Source organism: Mirounga angustirostris, unplaced genomic scaffold (genome assembly GCF_029215605.1).
Source record: "Mirounga angustirostris isolate CCGP_5_RB_7025 unplaced genomic scaffold, mMirAng1.0.hap1 SCAF_13, whole genome shotgun sequence".
Lineage (NCBI taxonomy): Eukaryota > Metazoa > Chordata > Mammalia > Carnivora > Phocidae > Mirounga > Mirounga angustirostris.
In genome coordinates this window covers 94,867,213-94,889,146 of record NW_026991721.1, presented here as the reverse complement: position 1 = coordinate 94,889,146, position 21,934 = coordinate 94,867,213, and the positions used below count along the sequence as shown (strand labels likewise).

The following is a 21,934-nucleotide window of genomic DNA, read 5'->3' as shown; positions in this document are numbered from 1 at the left end:
GGAAGAAATGGGATCCCCTCCCCCTGTCCCCCCCCCCCAATTCTGTCCCACACCAGACAAAGGTAACTCCAATCTTATGGCCCTCCCTGCCACCGAAGTATGAGGATTTCAGTATTTATTCAACATGTTCTGTCTGGTCGCAGTTCCTTCTGTTCCCTTCTTGCTACAAGGAGCCTGCTGTACTGAAAGAAAAAAGGACCTCTTGGAGGAGGTGCCTCCACCAACCCTCCCAAATCTACTCTAAGATGCCCATATAGGAGATATACCTACAGGAACAACAATAAGAAAAAGACAACACTTTATTGTCACCACTGGGAGCACCTGGCCCCCCAGTCTGCTCTTACTAATCAGAATACTTAATTTATAGTCAAATATCAAGTGATTTTCGAGCCTGTGTCCCTATCCCCAGCAAGGGCTCTATCCCCAGGCCCAACATATTCCTCGAGAGTCCGAGTCGTGGATAACTGCATAAAAGTGGCAGTATCCCACCCCAGGAGGCTGCAAAGACGAGATGGGACGGAGAGGGAGAGTGGCAAGTTGAAGTGGCAAAGTCCAATCAACAGTCAGTAGAGGGCAAGACAGGCCCAGGGTGTCGATAATCACAGCGGAATGGAATCACTAAGTACAAAATCTGGGGGAGAATAAGAGGTGGGAGAGGCCTGGGCCAGGAGGCATTCCTGGTCAGGAAAGAGGTCGGCCTGAGTCAGGAAGCCTGCAGACTGTGCAGTAAAGGGCAAGGACCGGGGGACTCAGACATCGTAGAAGAGCCGGACAAGCTGGTACCGAATGGAGAAGGTGACTGCACTGCCAAGGATCTGTGAGGAGAAACACACTAGAGTCAGAATCATGGAGAAAGGCAGACAGGGAGCTGTATGTGGAGCCCTTCCCCGACCACACCTGGAGCAGTAGCAGGAGCAGAGTCAGGTTTCTCTCATGCATGGGCCCGACGACCTTAAGGAGCAAGTTGATGAGGGTCATGTTGTTACACTCCGTGAAGGCACCATCCTCATGCTCGCTCTGGCGCACCGTCACTAGCTGGAGACTGTCTGCTACCTGGAGGGGCCGGAGGTGGAGAGAACTTCAACTCTGCTTCAGCAGTGGGGATCTGCTTCGTGCTTCCAACTCCCCTTGGATCTGATGCAGGCCCAGGATCCCCGGTCCCTGAATTCCCGATGACGGCCTAGAGCCTTACCTCCTTGTTACCCTGTTACCTTTAGAATAAAGGTGCCCAACAAAGAGAGGTTCTTGGTCTTGAACTTGGAATAGCTCATCTCCAGTTTGCCTGTCTTGGTATTGAGTCTGCAGGGGGAAGAGAGCTTTATGTGACGGGGCCACTACTCCAAGAACTCTCCTCACTGCGGTCAATTAATAGAAAGAGCACTGAACATGGCATCAAACAACCTAAGATCTATTTCTGGCTCTGCTTACTACTGTGTGATCAGAGCTGATTAGATTATGTAGGTGAATGTGCTCTGTAATTTCTAAGGGCTAACCATGTGGAAAGAGCCCTTCTTTGGGCCCACTCCCTTTGCACAGCAGATGTATAAGGCTGGCTTTACGCATCCCAAGTGAAAAAGCTACGATGTCCCTTTCAAGCCCCAAAAGTGGCTACCTGGGAATACGGTGGCGAGGGCAGGGTATGATATGCAGGAGCTGAGGCAGTGAGTAGAGGAAGTTGAACACCTGGGGCATGAAGAAGAGTAGCATGGTCTTGCTGAAGTGTCCCAAGATGCCCACCACGGCAAAGGTCATGCCAGCAAAGTAACAGAAGGTATCTCCCACAAACACCCGTGACGGGTACCTGTGTAGGGGAGAGGATCTGAGCCAGTGGCAGGAGGCACTATCCATCTTTTCTCTCACATTACACTTCCTGGGCCCTGGGCTAGCCCTGACTCTAGTTCTGGCCCAGAGGAGACTCTGGCTCTTCCAGCAACTGTCCAGGACCCAAGGCCCTGCATTCATCTCTTCCTGGGGGCTCCACAGCACTTGTCCCTAACTGCGACTGGGCTGAAAGCAACTGAAGAATATTACCAACTAGAGACCCAGAAAACACTCAACATAGGTGTGCGTAGGTTTAGCCTCTCCAGGAGTTGGGTCATGACCAGGACCATACTCATTCTATGATCACATAGTTATCCCCCTAGCCACAGGCCCACTTACCAGTTATGGTAGAGCAATCCCAAGGTGGTGAAAAAAAAGGGTATCATGAAGTAGAGGGAAAAGACATGATCATCCCGATAATCACCTTTGGAAGCAAGGGAAAAAGAAGGAAAAGTTGATAGGTGCTTCCCCTGCATACCTGGGTCCTATTTTTGTCTCTAAGTTCTGTCCCAAGCTGTACTCTCCACCTCTTCCAAGTCACATTCAAGAACTCACCACACTTTTTGTGTCACCCAGGCAATTCCTAATATTCCACCTCATTCACGAAGCCTTCCTAAATGAGTTACTGTCTTCAATTTGGTTTAGATCAGTCAGACCTAGGTTTGAATACCAGATTTACTTCCTGTGTGACCTCAATCATGACACATTTAAATTCTCTAGCCCTCAGTTTCCTCAACTACAAAATATGGTTCACGAGAACCCCTGCCACGTTACAAAGTTCAAATGAGATAATGCTCACTAAAGTGGTTAGTTTTAATAAACACTGATATCAGTGCTTATCAGCCAAAGACCACCAGAAACACACAAGCAGTCAAAGCTGGGTTTACTGACTTGTAACAAGGGAGACACTGGAGACCACACATTATAGGCAACCATGGGATGCCTTAGTAAGGGGGTATTAGGAGGATGTGTTATAGGATTCGTTTTAAGTAATTTTGGGGAGAAAGCAAGGAGGTGGAGTTTTGCCCTAGACTGGGTGCAATCAGTCAAAGTAATTCTATGACTGAGCATCTTAGCTTTGTCTAAAAAGTAGGAGGAACTGAGTTATCAGAAGGAAGCAGCAATTGCTCACGTTAGCCAGAAGAGGGAGACCTTAGTCATTTTTGAGGGATGCACAAAATGCGGTTCTACCTGAGCTGGTTTTACTATGGTGGTCAAAGAGTGACCCTGTCTGACTTGGAAGTTCTGTGAAATTCTTTACGTTCCGTAGAAGACCATGGCCTACCTATTAGTGCCAATCCAGGTAAAAATGACAGGGCTGCTATTTTTCTTTCTTACATTTAATAAATCTTAATATATCGCTTTTTTTTCCCCCCAAACTCCCCAAAGCCAGGTATCAGGCAACTTCCTTAACACTCAGACTTCTCTTCTCTCCCTCCTCCTAATCCCACCTACCTTCCAGCTCCACCAGATTGAAGACGATGATAGAAGCAGCAATGACTAGTGACTGGCCAGCCTCTAGGCCATTAATTCCTGCTAGGATATTGATAGCATTGGTACAGAACACTGCCAGCAGCCCCATGTAGACATAGTACAGGATCCCTGGGGGAAGAAGACGGTAAAAAGTGTGTACCATTGAAATGAGGACTTAAGGATATTCTGCTGAGAAAAGTGGTGGGGACAGAGGATCAGACGAAGGACCAACAGAAAGGATCTGAGAAGACACAGGGACAAGTCAGGGACACTTGGAGGAGAATCTGGAGCACCAGGAATGATGCTCTGCTAGATATCTCCCAGGGTAAGGGTGCCCTGAAGTAGGGGCCACAGGGGCGGCGGTGGCAGGGCTACTCACCCAAGTCCAGATGGAGGCCAAGAATCGGCCGGAAAGGCTTGGGCACCACAATGGTCGTGTTGCCAAAGTTGGTGAAATAGACCATGAGAAGAGGTAATGAGGCAGCTGTAGGCAGCAGCAGCTTATGGCGCCAGCGCAGATTCAGTACATCGTCCGCAAAGCCCAGGAAAATCATGCAGCAGATGGCAAGGAGCGCACCTATCAGGGCCACAAACTGGGGGAGGCTCGGGCAGGTCACAGCTCAAGCCTACGCCCACTTCACCTTTCAAAAATACCTGTCTTTTCCCTGGATCCTCAGCCCCTCCACCCAAACAACCCCAACTTTCTCAGGTAGCTCCCAGACCCCAGCCACAAGCAACCTCCCCCACTCACCCACTTACTTCATGGTGCGGGAAGGCTTTACACCGCTCCTCCATAAAGCAGTTCAGGAAAGGGAAAGGGATGAAGCAGAAGAGGATGATAAGGAAAACAGCACCGCTGATCACTCCCTGGGACTCTGGGCTGTGGCCCAGCAGCAAAGGGAGGGGGCGGAGGGAGAGGAAAGGGGGCGTGGTCACTCATTAGAGCAGGCACTACAGCCATCGAATGGGGAAAGGGGGGTGGGGAAGGGCACCAGTGCTGGAGTCCCCGATGCACCTGAGGGTCCCCTCAACCACAACATCCCTTCCCAATGTTAGCCAGTGCTGCCCTTCATCTCCCAGAGCCCGGAGCTGTCTGCGGAGTTAGGACTCCTTCTCCGCGGGGTCAGGCACCCCAGTTCCCGCCTTGCCCTGCCGGCCCCTTCCTCTGCCCTTGCCTCCCGCCCGGGACCCGGGTGCCACCGCTCACATTTGCTGCCGGCCGGTTTTGTTGAGGTCCTGGCCACAGAGGTGCGCGGCGATGAAGTGGCCACGGAAGGCGGGGATGAGGGTGACCGTGGCCACAAATCCCAGCAGCGAGCCGATCAAATTCACCAGCAGCGGCATTGGCAACTCCGGGAAGGCCCACATGATGACCAGCCAGGGGCCCCGCTCGGCCACCTCCTCAGCTAACGGACAAGCTGGGCAGAAGCCCTGAGCCCCCAGCAGGGAGGAGTGGCCGCTCCCCACAGGCTGGGTCTTCCCCCAACAGCCTGAGCGAAGCCCAACAACTCTGACTTGAGCCGCCCTCGGGACTCCCGCGAGCCTCTATAGCGCAACCTCGGCGGTGCCCCCACGGCACTTGCATGCCCACTGTTTCCTCCCGGATCTTGTTCGCAGAGCAACCAGCGTCGTGGAAGGCGGCGGCGGCCATTTTTAATACAGGCACGTAGCGCGGGGGACACAAATGTTCCTTTAAACTGCGTCCTTTATTTGAGAGTTTTCACCACGACGGCAGTGGCAAAACAATTAAAGACAGACAAACAAAAGCGGATACTTTCCTAACGCCGTATTAAAGATGTAAAGCCCAAAGCGGAAAAACGCCTTGCCCGGTTCCAAGATGAACACCTCCTTGTCCCACGTGTCTGACGCCGCTTAGTCTGGGTTCCACGTCAGTGTTCGGTCCGCGGGCCGCAGCAGGTCACGTTTAAAGGGCCAGTACCCGCGTTTCCTCGGGGGAGCCTCTGGAGCCGGGAAGATGGCTCCCGGAGGCAACGGGGAGGGCAGGAGGGACGGGGATGGGGAGCCGCTCCCGCGGCGGGAAGAAAACCTGTTGCCAACGTAGTCGGAAGCCAAGATAAACGCAGCTTAGTTCCCGGGAAGGCAGCTACAGTTCGGAAGCTGCCGTAAATTCCAAAGCCTAGGCACTTGAAAAGCCCCTCCCACTCCTCCCACTCCATGTTTTTCTTGTCCTTGATTCAGGTACTTGGCCTTCATCATCCCACCGCCTTCTGCCCCCGCAGTAGCAGTAGTTGCCGGGCAACCCAGCGGCGCACTTCACCACTGAAGGGGCCGGGAGTGCCCTCCGGTCTTGGATGTAACGCGGGACTTGACCTTCCTTGGTCCTCCATTGTGCCAAGCTCCCAAACCGCTGCAAAGAGCTAAGGAAGCAGGAGACTCAGCCCCACACGTGGCTTCCTGTGGGCCTGAGAAACTCGCAGTCAGGCTTCTTCCTCTAGGTTATCGTGCCTTTGGCTTGGCACCTGTGGCCTTGCAAGTAACAGTTCACCAGCTTCATTCCCTTTCATTCACCAGCCGGCTCTCCGTGGAAAATGATTTACGTTCCACAGAGAGGAAACCACCACCAGGGACTACGGAGACAACTCGAGTATCTCCTCACTTTGTCCACTCTCGAAAATGGCGTGCTCCAGGAGTCAGGGTCAGGTTGACTCTTTTTAGGCCAAAGATGGTCTCTCCTGTCTCTCGAAACCAGGTGTGAAATGTCCCTTCTACTTGGAGTCACCTCTAATTAGCAACAAAACCCGCATATGTATGAAATATACTTAATATAGATAAAGTAATCCCAGTAACATACTTGATAGTATTCCACCAGATTTTCAGTACTTATTATCCCACTGGTATTGTTTTTCTGTGGCGGGGGTGGGGGTGGGGGGTTGCGTGCACGCATGCGTACATGCATTTGTGCCTCTTAGACTGGAAACTCTCTAGAGGCAAGTGTTTTCTACTCCACAGGGTAAGCCCATGGGGCTGACACAGAGATATCTGTATACAAGGTATCATTCCACACAGTAAGTCTGGGTCTTAAAGAGGGACAAATGGCAATAGGAGCACATGGAAAGAGCAATTAGTTGTGATCAGGGGAGGTGAGTAGCATCTCCAAAGATTTCAGTAGGTGGCAAGAATGGAAGGGCCTCCCAAGTAGGGGAAGTGAGACTCCAGGAGCAGGTGGAAAGGAGGAGCTTGTGGGAGCCTCAGAGGAGGCAACTTTCAGTTATCTTGTTGATCAGGAGCAGGCTGAGACTCCCTGGAGGTTGGAGGGCAGTGTATCTATTTCCTTCTTTATTTTCCTTCCCAACCTGTCATTGGGAACCTCTGACTCTTCTCCAGAGATCATTAGCCACCCCCCACCCCCCGTACAACCCCCACTGGAACAGGGTTGGGAGGGGACTTGTTCAAAGACAAGACACTAGGGATTCCTCATCCAATATACACGTTACCATCAGAACATGATTACTCGGGTACTGGCATTACAATATTTTTGTTCCCATGATGGTAAATGCCCAGGTGATGATCAGACTAATTAGGAGAAACAAACACAGGACTTGGCCACACTTGAAATTTTGTGCCCTTCCTGGTAAAAATTCAAAGCATTTGCCTGAATGCTAAAGCTGGTCCTAGAACTCACAGATCAGGTGAGTTGTCAGTGGCTTCTGCTGGTTTCTTGGGCTGAGTTGACAACATCTGAGATGCGTGTCTCCTACTAGGAGGCCCTGAGTGCCTCCCAGTGAGCAAGCCAATCTAATGTTAAGTTGGATTGCCTGTCAAAGCCTGTCCCCAAAATGTTTTACAGTGCCTAAGAAGTCCATGAGACAGCTTTGGATAGTCTGGGGCAATGACACTTGCAGGACCCTATCTGTGTCTCTTTCCAGGCAGTTGAGTTACTTTTTCTTTTTCTTCCTGCCTCTCCCCTATCAGTGTATCAAAAGTTATGGGGCGCCTGAGTGGCTCAGTCGGTTAAGCATCTGCCTTCAGCTCAGGTCATGATCCCAGGGCCCTGGGATGGAGCCCCGCATCGGGCTTACTGCTCAGCGGAGAGCCTGCTTCTCCCTCTCCCTCTGCCTGCCACTCTGACTATCTGTGCTCTCTCTCTATCTCTCTGTCAAATAAATAAATGAAATCTTAAAAAAAAAAAGTTGTTAGCTGAGGGGTACATGGGTAGCTCAGTCGTTAAGAGTCTGCCTTTGGCTGGAGTCATGGTCCCGGGGTCCTGGGATCAAGCCCCACATCAAGTTCCCTGCTTAGCGGGGGGGGGCTGCTTCCCCCCTCTTCCGCTTGTGTTCCCTCTCTCTCTGTCAAATAAATAAAATCTTTTTTTTTTTTTAAAGATTCTATTTATTTATTTGAGAGAGAGGGAGAGAGAGCACAAGCAGGGGAAGGGACAGAGGGAGAGGGAGAAGCAAGCTCCCCGCTGAGCAGGGAGCCCGGCCCGCCTGCCGCGAGGCTCCATCCCAGGACCCTGGGATCATGACCTGAGTCAAAGGCAGATGCTTCACTGACTGAGCCACCCAGGTGCCCCAAATAAATAAGTAAAATCTTAAAAAAAAAAAAAGTTGTTAGCTGAAAGCATGCCCCAAGATCTCCCATTCCATTGAAATAACATGAGCTTTCAAAAGATGCAAACAATATAGAAATTCTTCGTGTTGGCATGCATAATGCAATATCTTGTTAGACTTCTTAAAATTACAAGAATTTACTAATCCCTACTATGTGTGTGGGAAATTCTTAAGTACTGTGGGGACAACATGATATAAATGCACTTTTTCCCCTCAGAGAGTCTGCTTTAGCATATTAAAGCACCTTGGTTGAATATGAGGAAAGACAGATGAGTGTGACAGGGTCCTCACTCTTTTATTAAAATATTTTATTTATTTATTTTATTCTGGGGGGAGGGGCAGAGGGAGAGAGAGAATCCCAAGCAGACTCCACGCTGAGCATAGAGCCTGCAGGGGGTTCAATTCCCCAACCCTGAGATCATTACCTGAGCCAAAACCAAGACTTAGACTGAGCCACCCAGGCGCCCCCGAGAGGGTCCCCACTCTTATTTTTTTAAGGATTTTATATATTTTTTAAAAAAGATTTTATTTATTTAAAAGAGAGAGAGAGCACACGTGAGCACAAGCAGGGGGAGCGGCAGGCAGAGGGAGAGGGAGAAGCAGGCTCCCCACTGAGCAGGGAGCCAATGTGGGCTAGATCCCAGGGTCCTGGGACCACGACCTGAGCCAAAGGCAGACACCCAACGAACTGAGCCACCCAGGTGCCCGAGAGAGAGAGAGAGAGAGAGAGAGAGAGAGAGAGCACGACGAGCAGGGTGTGGAGAAGGGGGAGGGGGACAGGGAGGGAGTCTGCTGAGTAGGGAGCCCAACATGGGGCTTGATCCTAGGACCCCAAGATCATGACCTGAGTGGAAGTCAGACATTTAACTGACCAAGCCACCCAGGCGCCCTGATAGGGTTCCCACTCTTAAGCAGCTTCCTGGTAAGTGGGACAAGCAAACATAAACAACCAGCTAGACTGTAAGACAGAATGACATAAGTGCTAGAGATCTAAGTAACAAGTGGAAGGAAGAGTAGTAGGACTAACATGGGAGACTCGTGTGAGACTGAACTGTGAAGCAGTGTCTGGCTGCCCAGGACCGAGTGCTTAGTAGAGGAGTTGAGGAAATAAATCCGAGAACTCAGAGAGCTGAGATCCCTGGGAGGTTGGAGGGTTCCTGAAGAAGGGTTCCTGGGGAGGAGAGTCTGCATAGTGTAATTTTGCACCCAGGCAACTTCTTACATAATCTGCTTCTGTAGCTCGAGTCGCTTTGCCCAATGACAGTTTCCTCCTGGGGTCTGGCCCTGAGTTCTTTCATCCCTTCATTGCATGTCTTTTCCTCCCCTTATGATTAAAAACCCACATTCTAGGGGCGCCTGGCTGGCTCAGTCGGAAGAGCATACTACACTTGATCTCAAGGTTATGAGTTTGAGCTTCACAGTTCAGTCTCACACGAGTCTCCCATGTTAGTCCTACTACTCTTCCTTCCACTTGTTCCTTAGATCTCTAGCACTTATGTCATTCTGTCTTACAGTCTAGCTGGTTGTTTATGTTTGCTTGTCCCACTCACCAGGAAGCTGCTTAAGAGTGGGAACCCTATCAGGGCGCCTGGGTGGCTTGGTCAGTTAAACGTCTGACTTCCACTCAGGTCATGATCTTGGGGTCCTAGGATCAAGCCCCATGTTGGGCTCCCTACTCAGCAGACTCCCTCCCTGTCCCCCTCCCCCTTCTCCACCCCCTGCTCGTGCTCGTTGAGTGTACAGATTACTAAAAAAAAAAAAAAAATTAATAAACTAAAAAAAAAAAAATGCTAGGAATCTTCCATGATTTTTGGCGTCCAGTGATGATGCTTGGGCAGGGCTATAGCAAGGCTAGTCCATCACCAACCATCTCCTCATCATTCCTTACAGTGAATTCTTAGCATCCCAGGCTACCCCACTGCCTCCTCTGGTTCAGGCACTCTGTTGCTGACCTGCCATATCCTGCCTAGCTCTGCAGCCCCACACTTTAGAAGACATTGTTTATTCCCAGGTACTCATTCCTTGGACTACTGACTAGATTGGGAGAGAGATTAATACCTTCCCTGTTACCTGTCTGGGTGCTGAACACTTTGCCATATGTAGCTGGAGAAGAAGGGTCTCTTGGGGAATGGGGGTTCCTTTGAATCCTGATGCAAGAGTTCCCTCCCCTCCCTTCAGAAGAAAATGACAAGCCCCTGTCCTATAGAGATGGTATCTACTCCCTCAAATCTAGGAAAAGGGATGGATCCTGAGCCAGAGTGTACCTATAGCATCATTTTGTGTGTGCTTGTTGGGATATCACATATTTGGATGGCATCACATAATTTGGCTGAATCTATTGATAGCCCACTGCTACACTGCCAGCTCCCTTCTCATTACCGCCTCTTCTACACGTGCTCCATAGGCAGGAGCTGTTACTATGGAAATACATTATTTTTAAAAACAGAAGCAGCCCCAGACTTGGGAAATATCTCCAGAACAAACCCACAGGAGCAAGAAGGTTAATAGGGTGTTCCTGAATCCTAGCTCCTAGTGGAAGGGTGGTGGTGGTGGTGGACGGGGCTTAATATTCCATGTTCTATTCTCACACTATACCAGGTTCAGGTTCTTTCCGGTCGGTGTCTCCTGGACCTCTGTCAGGCACTTCTGTCTAGGAGGGATGCTCTGCACCTACTCACCCAGGGCCTAGCTTAGGCCAAGAAATGGGAACCAAAGAAGGTGCTGAGCCTGGGGGTGTTGGGAGAAGGGGGCGACGCTATCCACGGGGTTCGGGTCCTTCTTAACCCCACATGCGTCCAAACTATAGAAATCTAAGCTGCGCAGGGGAAATCAGAGGCGGTATCTCAAGTGATTGAAGTTACTCTCGGCTGTGAGCTCAGGGGAAGGGGTGTATCCCACTTTCAGTTTGGGGCGGGGTGGTCAAAGATCCCGCCTATTTTCAACCCCGGAACCTCCTCCCCTCTCTGTCGTCCTCTCGCCCTCCTCTAAGCTCCTGGAGCCCCGGGCTCGCCAAGCTCCGCCCAACGCGGGTGCGGCTCCTTTAAGGGCGGGTGGGGGCGGGGCGCCGGCCGTGTTGTCAGTGTCAGCTTTGCGCACGCAGCCCTTCCGGAGCCGGTGCCGGTCCGCGAGCCCCCACGTCTCTGCAGACGAGTCCCCGCCCGGGTCCGGTAGGGCCCGCGCCGTGGGAGGAGTCGGGCGCTGGCCGGAGACTAACCCAGGTCAGACTGCCGGACTAACCAAGGAGGGAACCGGACCGCACAGAGAGGGACCCCGGCGTCGCGACCCCCGAGGACTCCTCTCATCGATCTGTGGCACCCGCTAGTTCCAGACACCCAGCCCCGCAGAGCCCCCAAGCCCGCGCGCCCAGCCCCGGGGGAGCCCGCCCCCGCCCCGCGGCCAGCCCGGGCCATGCTCCCCCGGGGCAGCGGCTGAGCCCGAGCCGGGGCCCGGACCGGAGCCCGCGCGGAGCATGGATCCGGGCTGGGGGCAGCAGGACGTGGGCTGGGCGGCCCTGCTGATCCTCTTCGCCGCCTCGCTGCTCACGGTGTTTGGCTGGCTGCTACAGTATGCCCGGGGCTTGTGGCAGGCGCGGGCCTGCGGGGACCGGGGGCCGGGACCCGCCTTAGCTGCCGAGCCCGCGGGCTCCCCGCGGGAGCTGGGCGTGTGGCGCTCGCTGCTGCGGCTGCGGCCGACTCGGGCCGGTGCCCCCGAGGAGCCAGGCGTCCGGGGCCTCCTGGCGTCGCTCTTCGCCTTCAAGTCTTTCCGAGAGAACTGGCAACGGGCTTGGGTGCGAGCGCTGAACGAGCAGGCCTGCAGGGACGGGGTGAGTTGGACAGGAGCACCTAAGTGGTCCCCTCACTCAACCTTTCCTTATGCCTGGAGGGCCGGGTGGGGGTGGGGATCAACTGGAGAACCCTATGGCTATGGCTTCTCTTCTCCTCCGGGATTAGAGAAAAGGGTGCGGGTGGGGCTGGAGGTTGTAGAAATCTAGCTGTGTCCCAAATTCTCTATTCTGTGGTGGAGGTATTCTCTGGTTCCAAACCCAAGCACAAGTTGCTGTTCTCATAGCAACGCTAATCCCTGGGCCTGAGGGCACTTCCGTGTAGCCTGGGTGCTGGTTGTGTTGGAGGAACGGGGATAGAAGGGAAACAGGTGCACCTGCAGAAGGAATTTGCCTGGTCCTCATGCCACCACACCCAGTTAACATTTCATGCCCCGTATACCTGGTTTGACCAGGCAGATAGATTCCCAAGGAGCCTGAATTACCGCCCCCCCCCAAGCCCTTAGTAATTTCACTGATACAGACTAACACATCCTTCTTTTTGCTGACCTGCAGCAGATATATTGTGGAAAAGTTGTTAAGGTGGAGAGCAGATTAATAGTCCATGCCCTTCTCAGTAGGTGAGCCTGGAGCTGCCCCTTGAGGGTCAGTCACAAACCAGCCCAGCCTACTTCCTCCCATTGCACCATGGGCATCTGGTTTCCCAGGAAGTAGGGCAGGAAGCGTGGTCATAAGACTGAGGTGGGGTGGGAGGTAGAGGCCTCCTTGTCATGGGGCCCTCTACCATCCTGGCCCAGTGATCTCTCTTCGCCCTCACCGCCTATCAGCCCCCTGCCCAGAGGGTTCTCCAGCTCTAGCTCCCACTAGGACTTTATTAGCTCCCCAGATGCCTGGAAGCAGAAGTGGCCACACAAGAAGTTGCTCAGTCTCCTCTGTCCAGCTAGCCAGCAGAAAGCCAGATGGCATCTGTTAGTCTACACCTTGAACTCATCCCTCCACCCAGTTCTTCCTGTACCTTGTCCCTAGGTCAAGAGCAACTCCTTGGGACAGCTGACTCAGCTGGACATTGGCCTCCCTTGCAAGGGGTGGGGAGATTGGGGTTCCAAGCATCCATCTCCCCATCTCCCTGGGCCTGGCCTTCAAATAAGCCAATGACAGGAGCAGAGAAGTTGGTATTCCCTGGTTTGCCAGGCACACGAGCCCTGTGAATTTATTTACTCCCATCCCAAGACCCAAGGAAGGGCTTCCAGCTCAATTTGTGCCCCCTCCCCAATTCTTCTTCCCATCCTGCTCTCTGGATGGGGCTTCAGTAGGCTGTTTTCACTGCTGTGTAAGAATTAGGAAGCTCTTTCAAGACCTAAGCTAAGCAGCTTTCTGCTGCCTAATACCACCCTGCTATCTGCCTTGAGGAATTAGCGAGGCCCCTGGACCCTTGAGCCCTCTGAGCTTGCTTTTCTTCCCAGTCCCTCTGGGAAGGCTCCCCAAGGCCATGCTGAGCTAGTCTTCAACCCCAACAATATGAATAGGGTCATACCCTTGATTCTCCGCATCCTATTTATCTGGAAGAAGCCTTAGCCTCATTTCTTCAGCTCTTGTCTTGAATAAGTGGCCTTGCTGCTTTTACCCTTAGCTCAGCCATTTTGCTCTCTCCCCAGTTATATGTATGTACCAACCAACACCTTTATGATCTTTTTTCTATGCACTCCTTTCTTTGGGGGTAGGTTGGGGGATGAAGAGGAAGGTGAGGGGAGAAGAGGGAGGCTCCTGGTAATTCCAGGAGAAATCTAGGGTCTTCCACTCAAGGTGATCTGATCTTTGAGGTGATCTAGCAACTGCAGGCCCCAGAGGGGTGTGGTTCTAGGGGAACACTTCCTGTCCTAAAGCCCTGAGCCAAGGAGGGGCCAGAAGCCAGCCTGCAGCTGAGGCCTCTGCAGTGCCAGGGCCCAGCCAGCAACTGAGCAGGCCAGCCCTGTGGGGGGCAGCTCCAGAGACCTGATCCTGTGTCCACATTACTCCCTTAGAGTTCCATCCAAATCACCTTTGAGGAGGTGCCCCAAGTCCCACCCAGAGCCAGCATTAGTCATGTGACCTGCATAGACCAATCGGACCGCACCATGGTAAGGGTTTGATGGGCACTGCCTTCTACAGGGCCTGAGGCGGGCTGATCCCAAGAGTTCCTTTTAGTCTGAGGGCTCTTGACCTGGAGTCTCTGAATGCCTTCAGGGTCCAAGGACTGGCTTCGGGAGGTCTGAGAGTCGCATTCAAGTTACATGCGAAATGTAGCACGTGTGTATATCTCCATTTTTCTGGAGAGAGGAGTCTATGGCTTTTACTTAATTCTTCTATGGGCTTGTGACCCCAAAGAAGTGAAGTCTCAAGGAAAAGAGAGTGGGGAGGGGTCTTTTTTTTTTTTTTAAAGATTTTATTTATTTATTTGAGAGAGAGAGAATGAGAGAGAGCACATGAGAGGGGGGAGGGTCAGAGGGAGAAGCAGACTCCCTGCAGAGCAGGGAGCCCGATGCAGGACTCGATCCAGGAACTCCGGGATCATGACCTGAGCCGAAGGCAGTCACTTAACCAACTGAGCCACCCAGGCGCCCGGGGAGGGGTCTTTATACGGCAGAGCGAAGCAGGGTTGAGCCCCCGTCCTCCGCGCCTGACCCTCCTTGCCTCCGTGCCTCGCCGGTCTCAGGTGCTGCGTTGCCAGCTCTCTGCTGAGGAGGTGATGTTCCCAGTCTCTGTGACCCAGCAGTCCCCCGCTGCCGTCTCCATGGAGACCTACTACGTCACTCTGACTCTGCCATCAACACAGGTGGAGGGGGATGTGGGAAACCGAGGTGGGCAGGGGGCGGTTCAAGGCCTCAGCCTTGCAGCTGGGTTCCTCTCTGGGACGGAATTGGGGAAGGGAGGGTCCTGGGGAATAGGGAGTCGTTGGAGGCATGAGGCAAGTCCCCCTAGCCCCTTTGTCCGTCCCCCGCAGTTGGAAGTCAGCCTGGAGGAAATCCCTGACGAGGGCCTGCTCGTGTCCTGGGCCTTTACTGATCGCCCAGACCTCAGCCTGACAGTGCTTCCCAAGCTACAGGCCAGGGAGGTAAGGGGGCAGGGCGGGGAGGAAGAGGCAGAGCAGGGAGGCAATGCAGAGCTGGGGGCCCCACCTCTTCGTTCTCCTCTGCTGTGCAGAGAGGTGAGGAGCAAGTGGAGCTCTCCACCATTGAAGAATTGATTGAGGACACCATTGTCAGCACCCAGCCGGCCATGATGGTCAACCTCAGGGCTTGCTCTGCGCCTGGAGGCCCGGTAAGTAGGCCCTCAAAGCAAACAGTTTGTAAGCGGAACGTCCCCAGTGGGCTAGGTTGGGATTCCTGTTCTTTTTACCTCCTTCTGCTCTTAGGTACCCAGTGAGAAGCCACCCACGGTGCCCCAGGCACAGCCAGCCATCTCCAGGCCTACCCGGTTATTCCTCCGGCAGCTTCGAGCGTCTCACCTGGGAAGTGAGTTGGAAGGTGAGAGCCAGAAGCAGCTGGGGGACTGCCAAGGCTATGGGTGCAGGCGCTCCCTGCCCTTCTGCCACGGGTGTGGCTTCATTATTCCTCAGTGGCTTCCCATCTTTGATCTGGGCATCGCCTAATTTCTGGTTCCCCCCCAGGTACTGGGGGACTGTGCTGTGTAGCTGAGCTCGACAACCCGCTGCAACAGAAGTGGACCAAGCCCATGAGTGCTGGTCCCGAGGTGGAGTGGACTGAGGACCTGGCCCTGTAAGGAGTGACTCCTCCATCCCCACCCCTGCTCTCATGGGCAGACTGAGGATCAAACCCTTCCAGCATAGCCCTGGCATGAATCAGCTCTACTCTCAGTAAACTCTTATGTGAGCCCTGATTGTATGCCAGGCCCTGGCCCAGGTCCTGAGGATACAAACATGACCAAGATACACCCCCACCCCTGAGTTGATTGCAGGCTCCAGGCAGAGACAGAGGTACATTAAAAAGATGGGATAAGGGCTCCAGTCAAGATTTACACAAGGTGCCGTGGGCATGCTTAGGTGGGGGAGATGAATTCCCATGGGGAAATAAAGATCGGAGTAGGCTTCATAGAGGAGGTGGTGTTTAAACCACCCCTTACAGCAAGAATAGGATTTCAACAGTGTGACAGAAGTGTTTTTGGCAGAGGAAACAGCTTGAGCAAAGGAAAAGGGGTGGTTTGACATAGAGAGAGAGACAAGGAGGGCAAGACTGGGGAGGATCCATGCCCAGCATCCCGAGCAGAGCCCTATCCCATTCTCTTGGGAAGAGAGAGTATTTGTTTGTTTAATTTTTTAAAATCTTATTTATTTATTTATTTATTTATTTATTTATTTATTTATTTATTTATTTATTTTTAAAGATTTTATTTATTTGACACAGAGAGACATAGCAAGAGAGGGAACACAAGCAGGGGGAGTGGGAGAAGGAGGAGCAGGCTTCCCGCTGAGCAGGGAGCCCAATGTGGGGCTCGATCCCAGGATCCTGGGAGCATGACCTGAGCCGAAGGCAGACGCTTAACGACTGAGCCACCCAGGCGCCCCTAAAGTCTTATTTATTTAAATAAGCTCTACACCCAACGCGGGGCTCCAACTCATGACCCTGACGTCAGCAGTCACGTGCTCTTCCAGCTGAGCTGGCCAGCTGCCCCAGGAAGAGAGAGTATTTGGGGGGCAGGAGTTAATCTGATTGGAGCCCTCTTTCCATTTTATTTATGTACATCTCTCTTTGCCTCTGGCCTATGGTCAGTTCGAGGGTGGGTGTGGTTTGCTAATCTTCCCCCTCCCTGCCCCACCTCCTCCTGGCCACAGGGATCTGGGCCCCCAGAGCCGGGAGCTGAGCCTCAAAGTACTGAGGAGCAACAGCTGTGGAGACGGTGCGTATGGGGCAGGAAGGAGCACCTCTGGGTGGGTGCTAAGTGGGGCCTGGTCATGGGCCCAGCTCACAACGCTGTCCCTTTCCCCAGCTGAACTCTTGGGCCAGATCACACTGTCTGTGGGGCCCCCTTCCAGACCTCTCTCCCGAAGACAAGTATGCCCACTCGCCCCTGGGCCAGGGAAAGCCCTGGGACCAGCGGCCACCATGGCAGTAGAGGTGAGAAGCTGAGCCTAGGGGGAAGAGGGGAGGACACTGGAGAAGGGCAGTCTTTGAGGCCTGCCTCTTTGCTCTTCCTCTCCCTCGGCAGCTTCAGTATGAGGAGGGCTCCCCCCGGAACCTGGGCACTCCCACTCCCTCCACTCCACGCCCCAGCATCACACCCACCAAGAAGATCGAGTTAGACCGGACCATCATGCCTGATGGCACCATTGTGACCACAGTCACCACCGTCCAGTCCCGGCCCCGTGTAGAAGGGAAACCAGGTAAAGAGAAGGGAGCCCAGTCCCAGCCAGGGGCCCCTGGCTGCAGACCCGTGTGGGACAGGGAAGGGCAAGGGAAGCCCTAATTCTAGCTCCTCCTGTTTTCCAGCCACAACTTGCTCATCATCTCTGTCTCTCAGGCCTCCCCTTACATCCCTCCTCTTCCCCACTGTTCCTCTCCCGCTGCGATCCTGGGGATCCTGGGTCTTCTGGGCCCTCCTGCTGGACTCTCGCCCTTCCACCTCCCGCGTTCCCCGGTGACTTTTCACAGGTCTCCTGCCGGCCCTTTCCGCGGCCCCAACTGCCTACTTGTCCCTCCCTCTACCCTCAACCTTCTAGCACCTTTGGGATCCACCAACAAAACCAGTGGCCTCTGTGATACTTCTCTCACTCCTGGGGGCCCTCCATGACATTCCTCCCATCTCTGGGGGGTCCCACAGGGTTCCCCCTTCCCCCAGGGGACCCTTGTGCCATCTCTGGGCACTCTCAGCATCTTCATGGCTTCTCCCCACACCCTGGGTGGGCCCCATGGCACTTCCCCGCACTCCCATTGGTGTCCTGTGGTGTCGTTTTGCCCCCCCTGGCATCTTATTAATCACCTGTGTGATTGTCCCTTAGTCACCTCTGCCCTCTGAGTCAGCCAAAGCCTGCATCTCAGTAAAGACAATAGGGGGTGGGGGCCACTTTAAGGCATCTCCCAGCTCACTGACCCTCCCCCACCCACCAGACTCCCCCTCCCGCTCCCCGTCCAAGGTGGAGGTGACCGAGAAGACGACAACTGTGCTGAGTGAGAGCAGTGGCCCCAGCAGTGCTTCCCACAGCAGCAGCCGTGAGTGGGGGACCGGGAAGTGTGAGTGTCGGTGGGCACGGGGGCCCCAGAGTCAAAACGCCATTTTGCGTGGGACCCAGGAGCCAGGGAGGAGTCAGGTTATCCACCGTCTGTACCCCCCAGCAGGGGAGAGCCACCTTTCCAACGGCTTGGACCCTGTAGCAGAGACAGCGATTCGTCAGCTCACTGAGCCCAGCGGGCGGGCAGCCAAAAAGACACCCACCAAGCGTAGCACTCTTATCATCTCTGGTGTTTCCAAGGTAACATGGCTCTGAGGAGAGGAGCTGGGATAGGGAGAAAGCCCTGATGGGTCACTCCTGCCCATTAAAACGTGTTCCTCCTGCCAGGTGCCCATTGCTCAGGACGAGTTGGCACTGTCTCTGGGCTATGCGGCATCCCTGGACGCCTCAATGCAGGATGATGCAGGAACCAGTGGAGGTCCCTCCTCACCGCCCTCAGACCCACCAGCCATGTCCCCAGGACCCCTCGATGCCCTCTCCAGCCCCACCAGCGTCCAGGAAGCAGATGAGACAACACGTTCGGACATTTCTGAGAGGCCATCTGTGGATGACGTTGAGTCGGAAACAGGGTCTACTGGTGCGCTGGAGACCCGCAGCCTCAAGGATCACAAAGGTGGGGGGATATTGGCAGCACCCCCTCCCCTTTTTTTATGCCCAGTATCAGGACCTGGGTCTTACTGGACACTTCAGGGAATGGGATTCTCAACCCAGTTTGCCTTCTCCTTCCTCCGCTGAGGGATCCCCAGATTTCCCAGCCTGTTTCAGCCAAGACAAAGTGGAGAAGGAGAACTTAACTGCCTAGGGTCCTGGCCTGGATCTGACAGACACCAGTGACAGGGAGGGATGCCAGAGTATTTCCCTTAACTTCCACTTTTCTTCCTTCCTAGGTCTAAGCATATATCTTTTTTTTTTTTTCTTTATCCCCCTTCCATCTGTGCTCTCTTCCTTATGAGTATAAGAAATCCTACCCTGGGTCAACTCTAGGAGTGTCCTTCTAGCAGCGACATGGCCGGCCCATGGATAGTCGTGGTGCTTTTCTAACTTTTAAAGATGAGGGGCTTGCCCCCACACATCTTTATCTCTCTGCCAATGAGTCTATCAACCACAAATGTATTTAACTGTGACTTAAGCCTGCATCACTTCTTGGGATAATGAGATTCCTAAGTCCAAAGCCTGCTGTGTAAGCACTTTTCTCATTATGTTGGTCCTGAATTTACCTCCTTGAGGTTTTCTAGCTGCCCTGCTTCCGGCTCACATCCTGGAATTTGGTCAACGAGTCAGTGCCCACCCACCTTGTCCTTCCATGATTTTAGGTGCCCTTAGGAATCCCCTCCGCTCAGCTTTTGTCTTTCTTTTTTTTTTTTTTTTTTTTAAGATTTTATTTATTTGCGAGAGAGAGAATGAGAGACAGAGAGCATGAGAGAGAGGAGGGTCAGAGGGAGATGCAGACTCCCCGCTGAGCAGGGAGCCCGACGTGGGACTCGATCCCAGGACTCCGGGGTCGTTCAACTGACTGAGCCACCCAGGCGCCCCGTCAGCCTTTGTCTTTCTGTAGTAAAGAGGCCCAGTTGTCAGTCTGGCCTCGCAGAGCAACAACCCCGTGACGTTGCTGCTCAGCGGCGGTCAGGAGTGCACACAATCCCATGAGCACTGCCATTTTTTCCTCAGGAAAGATAAAAGGCATGTTTTTTCTCTACTTCCTTTCCTAAGGAAGCCTGGCTTTTAGACAAAGGAACTGGTTCTGTTCTGTATCTTCAACCCCTCCTCGCTTGGTCCTTTCTCTGCTCCCCACCTCACCCCATGCCTGCCGTGCCCCTCTCTCTGCCTCAGCCTCCCCTCTCCCCCCACAGTGAGTTTCCTGCGCAGTGGCACAAAGCTTATCTTCCGCCGGAGGCCTCGACAGAAGGAAGCTGGTCTGAGCCAATCACACGATGACCTCTCCAACACGGCGGCCACACCCAGTGTCCGAAAGAAGGCTGGCAGCTTTTCTCGCCGCCTTATCAAGCGCTTTTCCTTCAAATCCAAACCCAAGGCCAATGGCAATCCCAGCCCCCAGCTCTGAGGGCCCTTCCCACCTCCTGAGCTAGGAGAGGGCAGGAGTCCTCTCAGCCCACCCCCCACATCCTCTTCCATTCCCCTTCCTGGATTCCCAACAGCCTGGGCCAGGGAAGCCCTCTGGGTTCCAGGAAGCCCTGTCCACCCTGGGCTGTGGGGCCAGTTGGAAGGGTACTTGCAACGGGAAGCATGACAGAGACGGGCACCCGTTGCTGAGGACACAGAAGAGGGAGTGGGTGGCTGGGAGTAAGAGGAGGGCTCTGTCCAGGCACGTGTGGGCATTTCTCAGAACCCGTTGCCTGCTGTTGACATTGGCCCCTCAGAGGAGTCCCAGGGTGCTCAGCTCCTCAGCTGGTCCTTCCTCCCCTATTTATTCTCTTTTCTATTTATATGTGTGGTCCAGGACCCTCAGTGAACAGATGAGAGAGGGCATCTCTCCCAGGTGACCCTTCTTTCCTGTCCCAGGAGGGTAGGCAATTAATTCCCTTTGGGACAGGACTCCCATGTCTCCCTCAGGTCCCCACTCCGACCAGCACCAGTGTCTGCCTCTGGGGACATTGGCAGCTCACAGAAAGCCCGGGCCGGTGCCCTGGATGGGGGGCAGGTACTCCCCACCTCCCTGCCTCCCCTCCTGCTCCTCATCCCTCCCTCCCCTTTATTACTGTTTTTGTACTTGATGCCTTCTCCGTGAGCAGTGGCTCTGTCAGAAGGAGGGAGCCAGGAGCTGGATGGAAGCCTTCCCCAGAGAAATGGCTTTCAGGGGCTTTATTAAAGACTGTGATGATGATGGAGCACGAGCAGGGCTACACCTCTGTGTGTTGGGAGATGATGATGTCCATTGCTGTGTGATGGCTTGGAATTTAATTTATTAAATTAAAGTCAAATTGGAGTTTATAAACTGGACAACTGGTTCTCCTTTGAAAGGTGAGTGAGCAGCAAGGCTGGGGCGTTGGTGGGGTGGGAGGATCAGAGACAGGGGCCCAGATAGTGAGATGGGGTAAACGACACACATATTGGGTCTGCTGAGAAGTTCCTGCAGGGATGAAGGGACAAGTAGAGAGAGAATGGGAGAACGAGGCTTTGAAGGGTGAAGTCATAGCAAAAAACGTCCATCAGAGAAAAAAGCCACCTTCATTCCCCTTTCTTGAACAGGCTGCTCCTTCCAGGATATAACAGAGTCCTAAGCATGGATTCTGGATCTAGATGGCCTAGATTTGAGTCTCAGCTCCTCTAATTACCTGTGTGACCTTGGGCAAGTTACGTTACCACAGAGTGCCTCAGTTTTTTCATCGGTAAAATGGGAACTGTGATAGTAGCTATGACTTGGTTGTGGCTGAGAAGTAAATGCATAAAGTGCTTACAGTTCTGCTGGCATATGGTCAGTGCTGAATAAGTGCTAACTATTGCCTCAGAATTCCGAGACAGATTGGGAGGGGGAAGTTTTAAAAGGGTTTCAACATACTGAAAAGTCTTTCATTCCTAAATGTGGGCAAGTTTCAGGGAGTTATGTATACTAGCAAAATCTACACCCTGGTTCCTGTTCTGTGGGATCTGACCCAGGATTTGAACCAGGTAAGCTGCAGCAGGATGTCAGACAGCCCTGGACCAGGGACAGAAAGCCACAGACACACCAAGTGACCTTGGGACAGACCACTTCTCCTTTCTGGACCTCCACTTCCTCATCCCTAAAATGGAGAGTGGCCTAGATAATCATTCAGGTCACGTCCAGCCTCGCCATTCTGACTAACTTACATCACAGGGGGTTTAGGGCACATGCCTTTGGGTAGGCAGCATGGAACTGTCGATATTTTGCATGTCCTGTCCATACTAGTCACAGAATATAGGATTTTTATTTATATTTATTTATTTCTTTGAGAGAGAGAGCACACCAGTAGGGTGAGGGGCAGAGGGAGAAGCAAACTCCCCGCTGAGCAGGGAGCCCAATGTGGGGCTCAATCCTGGGACTTGCCCTGAGCCAAAGGCAGACACTTAACCAACTGAGCCACCCAG

At 53.3% G+C, this 21,934-nt stretch overlaps 2 protein-coding genes across 4 annotated transcripts; one reads left to right on the top strand and one right to left on the bottom strand.

The window, feature by feature from the left end:
• Window positions 1-281: 281 nt before the first annotated feature.
• DPAGT1 (dolichyl-phosphate N-acetylglucosaminephosphotransferase 1) lies at window positions 282-5,683 on the bottom strand. Its single transcript, XM_045871042.3, has 9 exons — window positions 4,502-5,683; window positions 4,054-4,174; window positions 3,674-3,887; window positions 3,277-3,423; window positions 2,161-2,245; window positions 1,613-1,801; window positions 1,212-1,299; window positions 898-1,053; window positions 282-815 (listed from the first exon to the last, which is right to left on the bottom strand). Exons 1-9 carry the CDS (start codon window positions 4,660-4,662, stop codon window positions 750-752), a joined length of 1,227 nt encoding a protein of 408 aa, XP_045726998.1. The 5' UTR covers window positions 4,663-5,683; the 3' UTR covers window positions 282-749.
• A 5,245-nt stretch (window positions 5,684-10,928) lies between these two features.
• On the top strand, window positions 10,929-20,822 carry C2CD2L (C2CD2 like). Of its 3 annotated transcripts, none has more exons than XM_045894860.3 (14): window positions 10,929-11,688; window positions 13,668-13,763; window positions 14,339-14,458; window positions 14,627-14,737; window positions 14,827-14,943; window positions 15,038-15,149; window positions 15,293-15,401; window positions 16,475-16,539; window positions 16,630-16,757; window positions 16,849-17,023; window positions 17,748-17,849; window positions 17,973-18,109; window positions 18,197-18,482; window positions 19,720-20,822. In XM_045894860.3, exons 1-14 carry the CDS (start codon window positions 11,335-11,337, stop codon window positions 19,929-19,931), a joined length of 2,124 nt encoding a protein of 707 aa, XP_045750816.2. In that variant the 5' UTR covers window positions 10,929-11,334; the 3' UTR covers window positions 19,932-20,822. The 3 variants fall into 3 exon arrangements, with proteins under 3 accessions (XP_045750816.2, XP_064433418.1, XP_045750818.2); XM_064577348.1 differs by having other exon boundaries at window positions 17,748-17,870; XM_045894862.3 differs by having other exon boundaries at window positions 10,930-11,688; window positions 17,976-18,109.
• The last annotated feature ends 1,112 nt before the right edge of the window (window positions 20,823-21,934 follow it).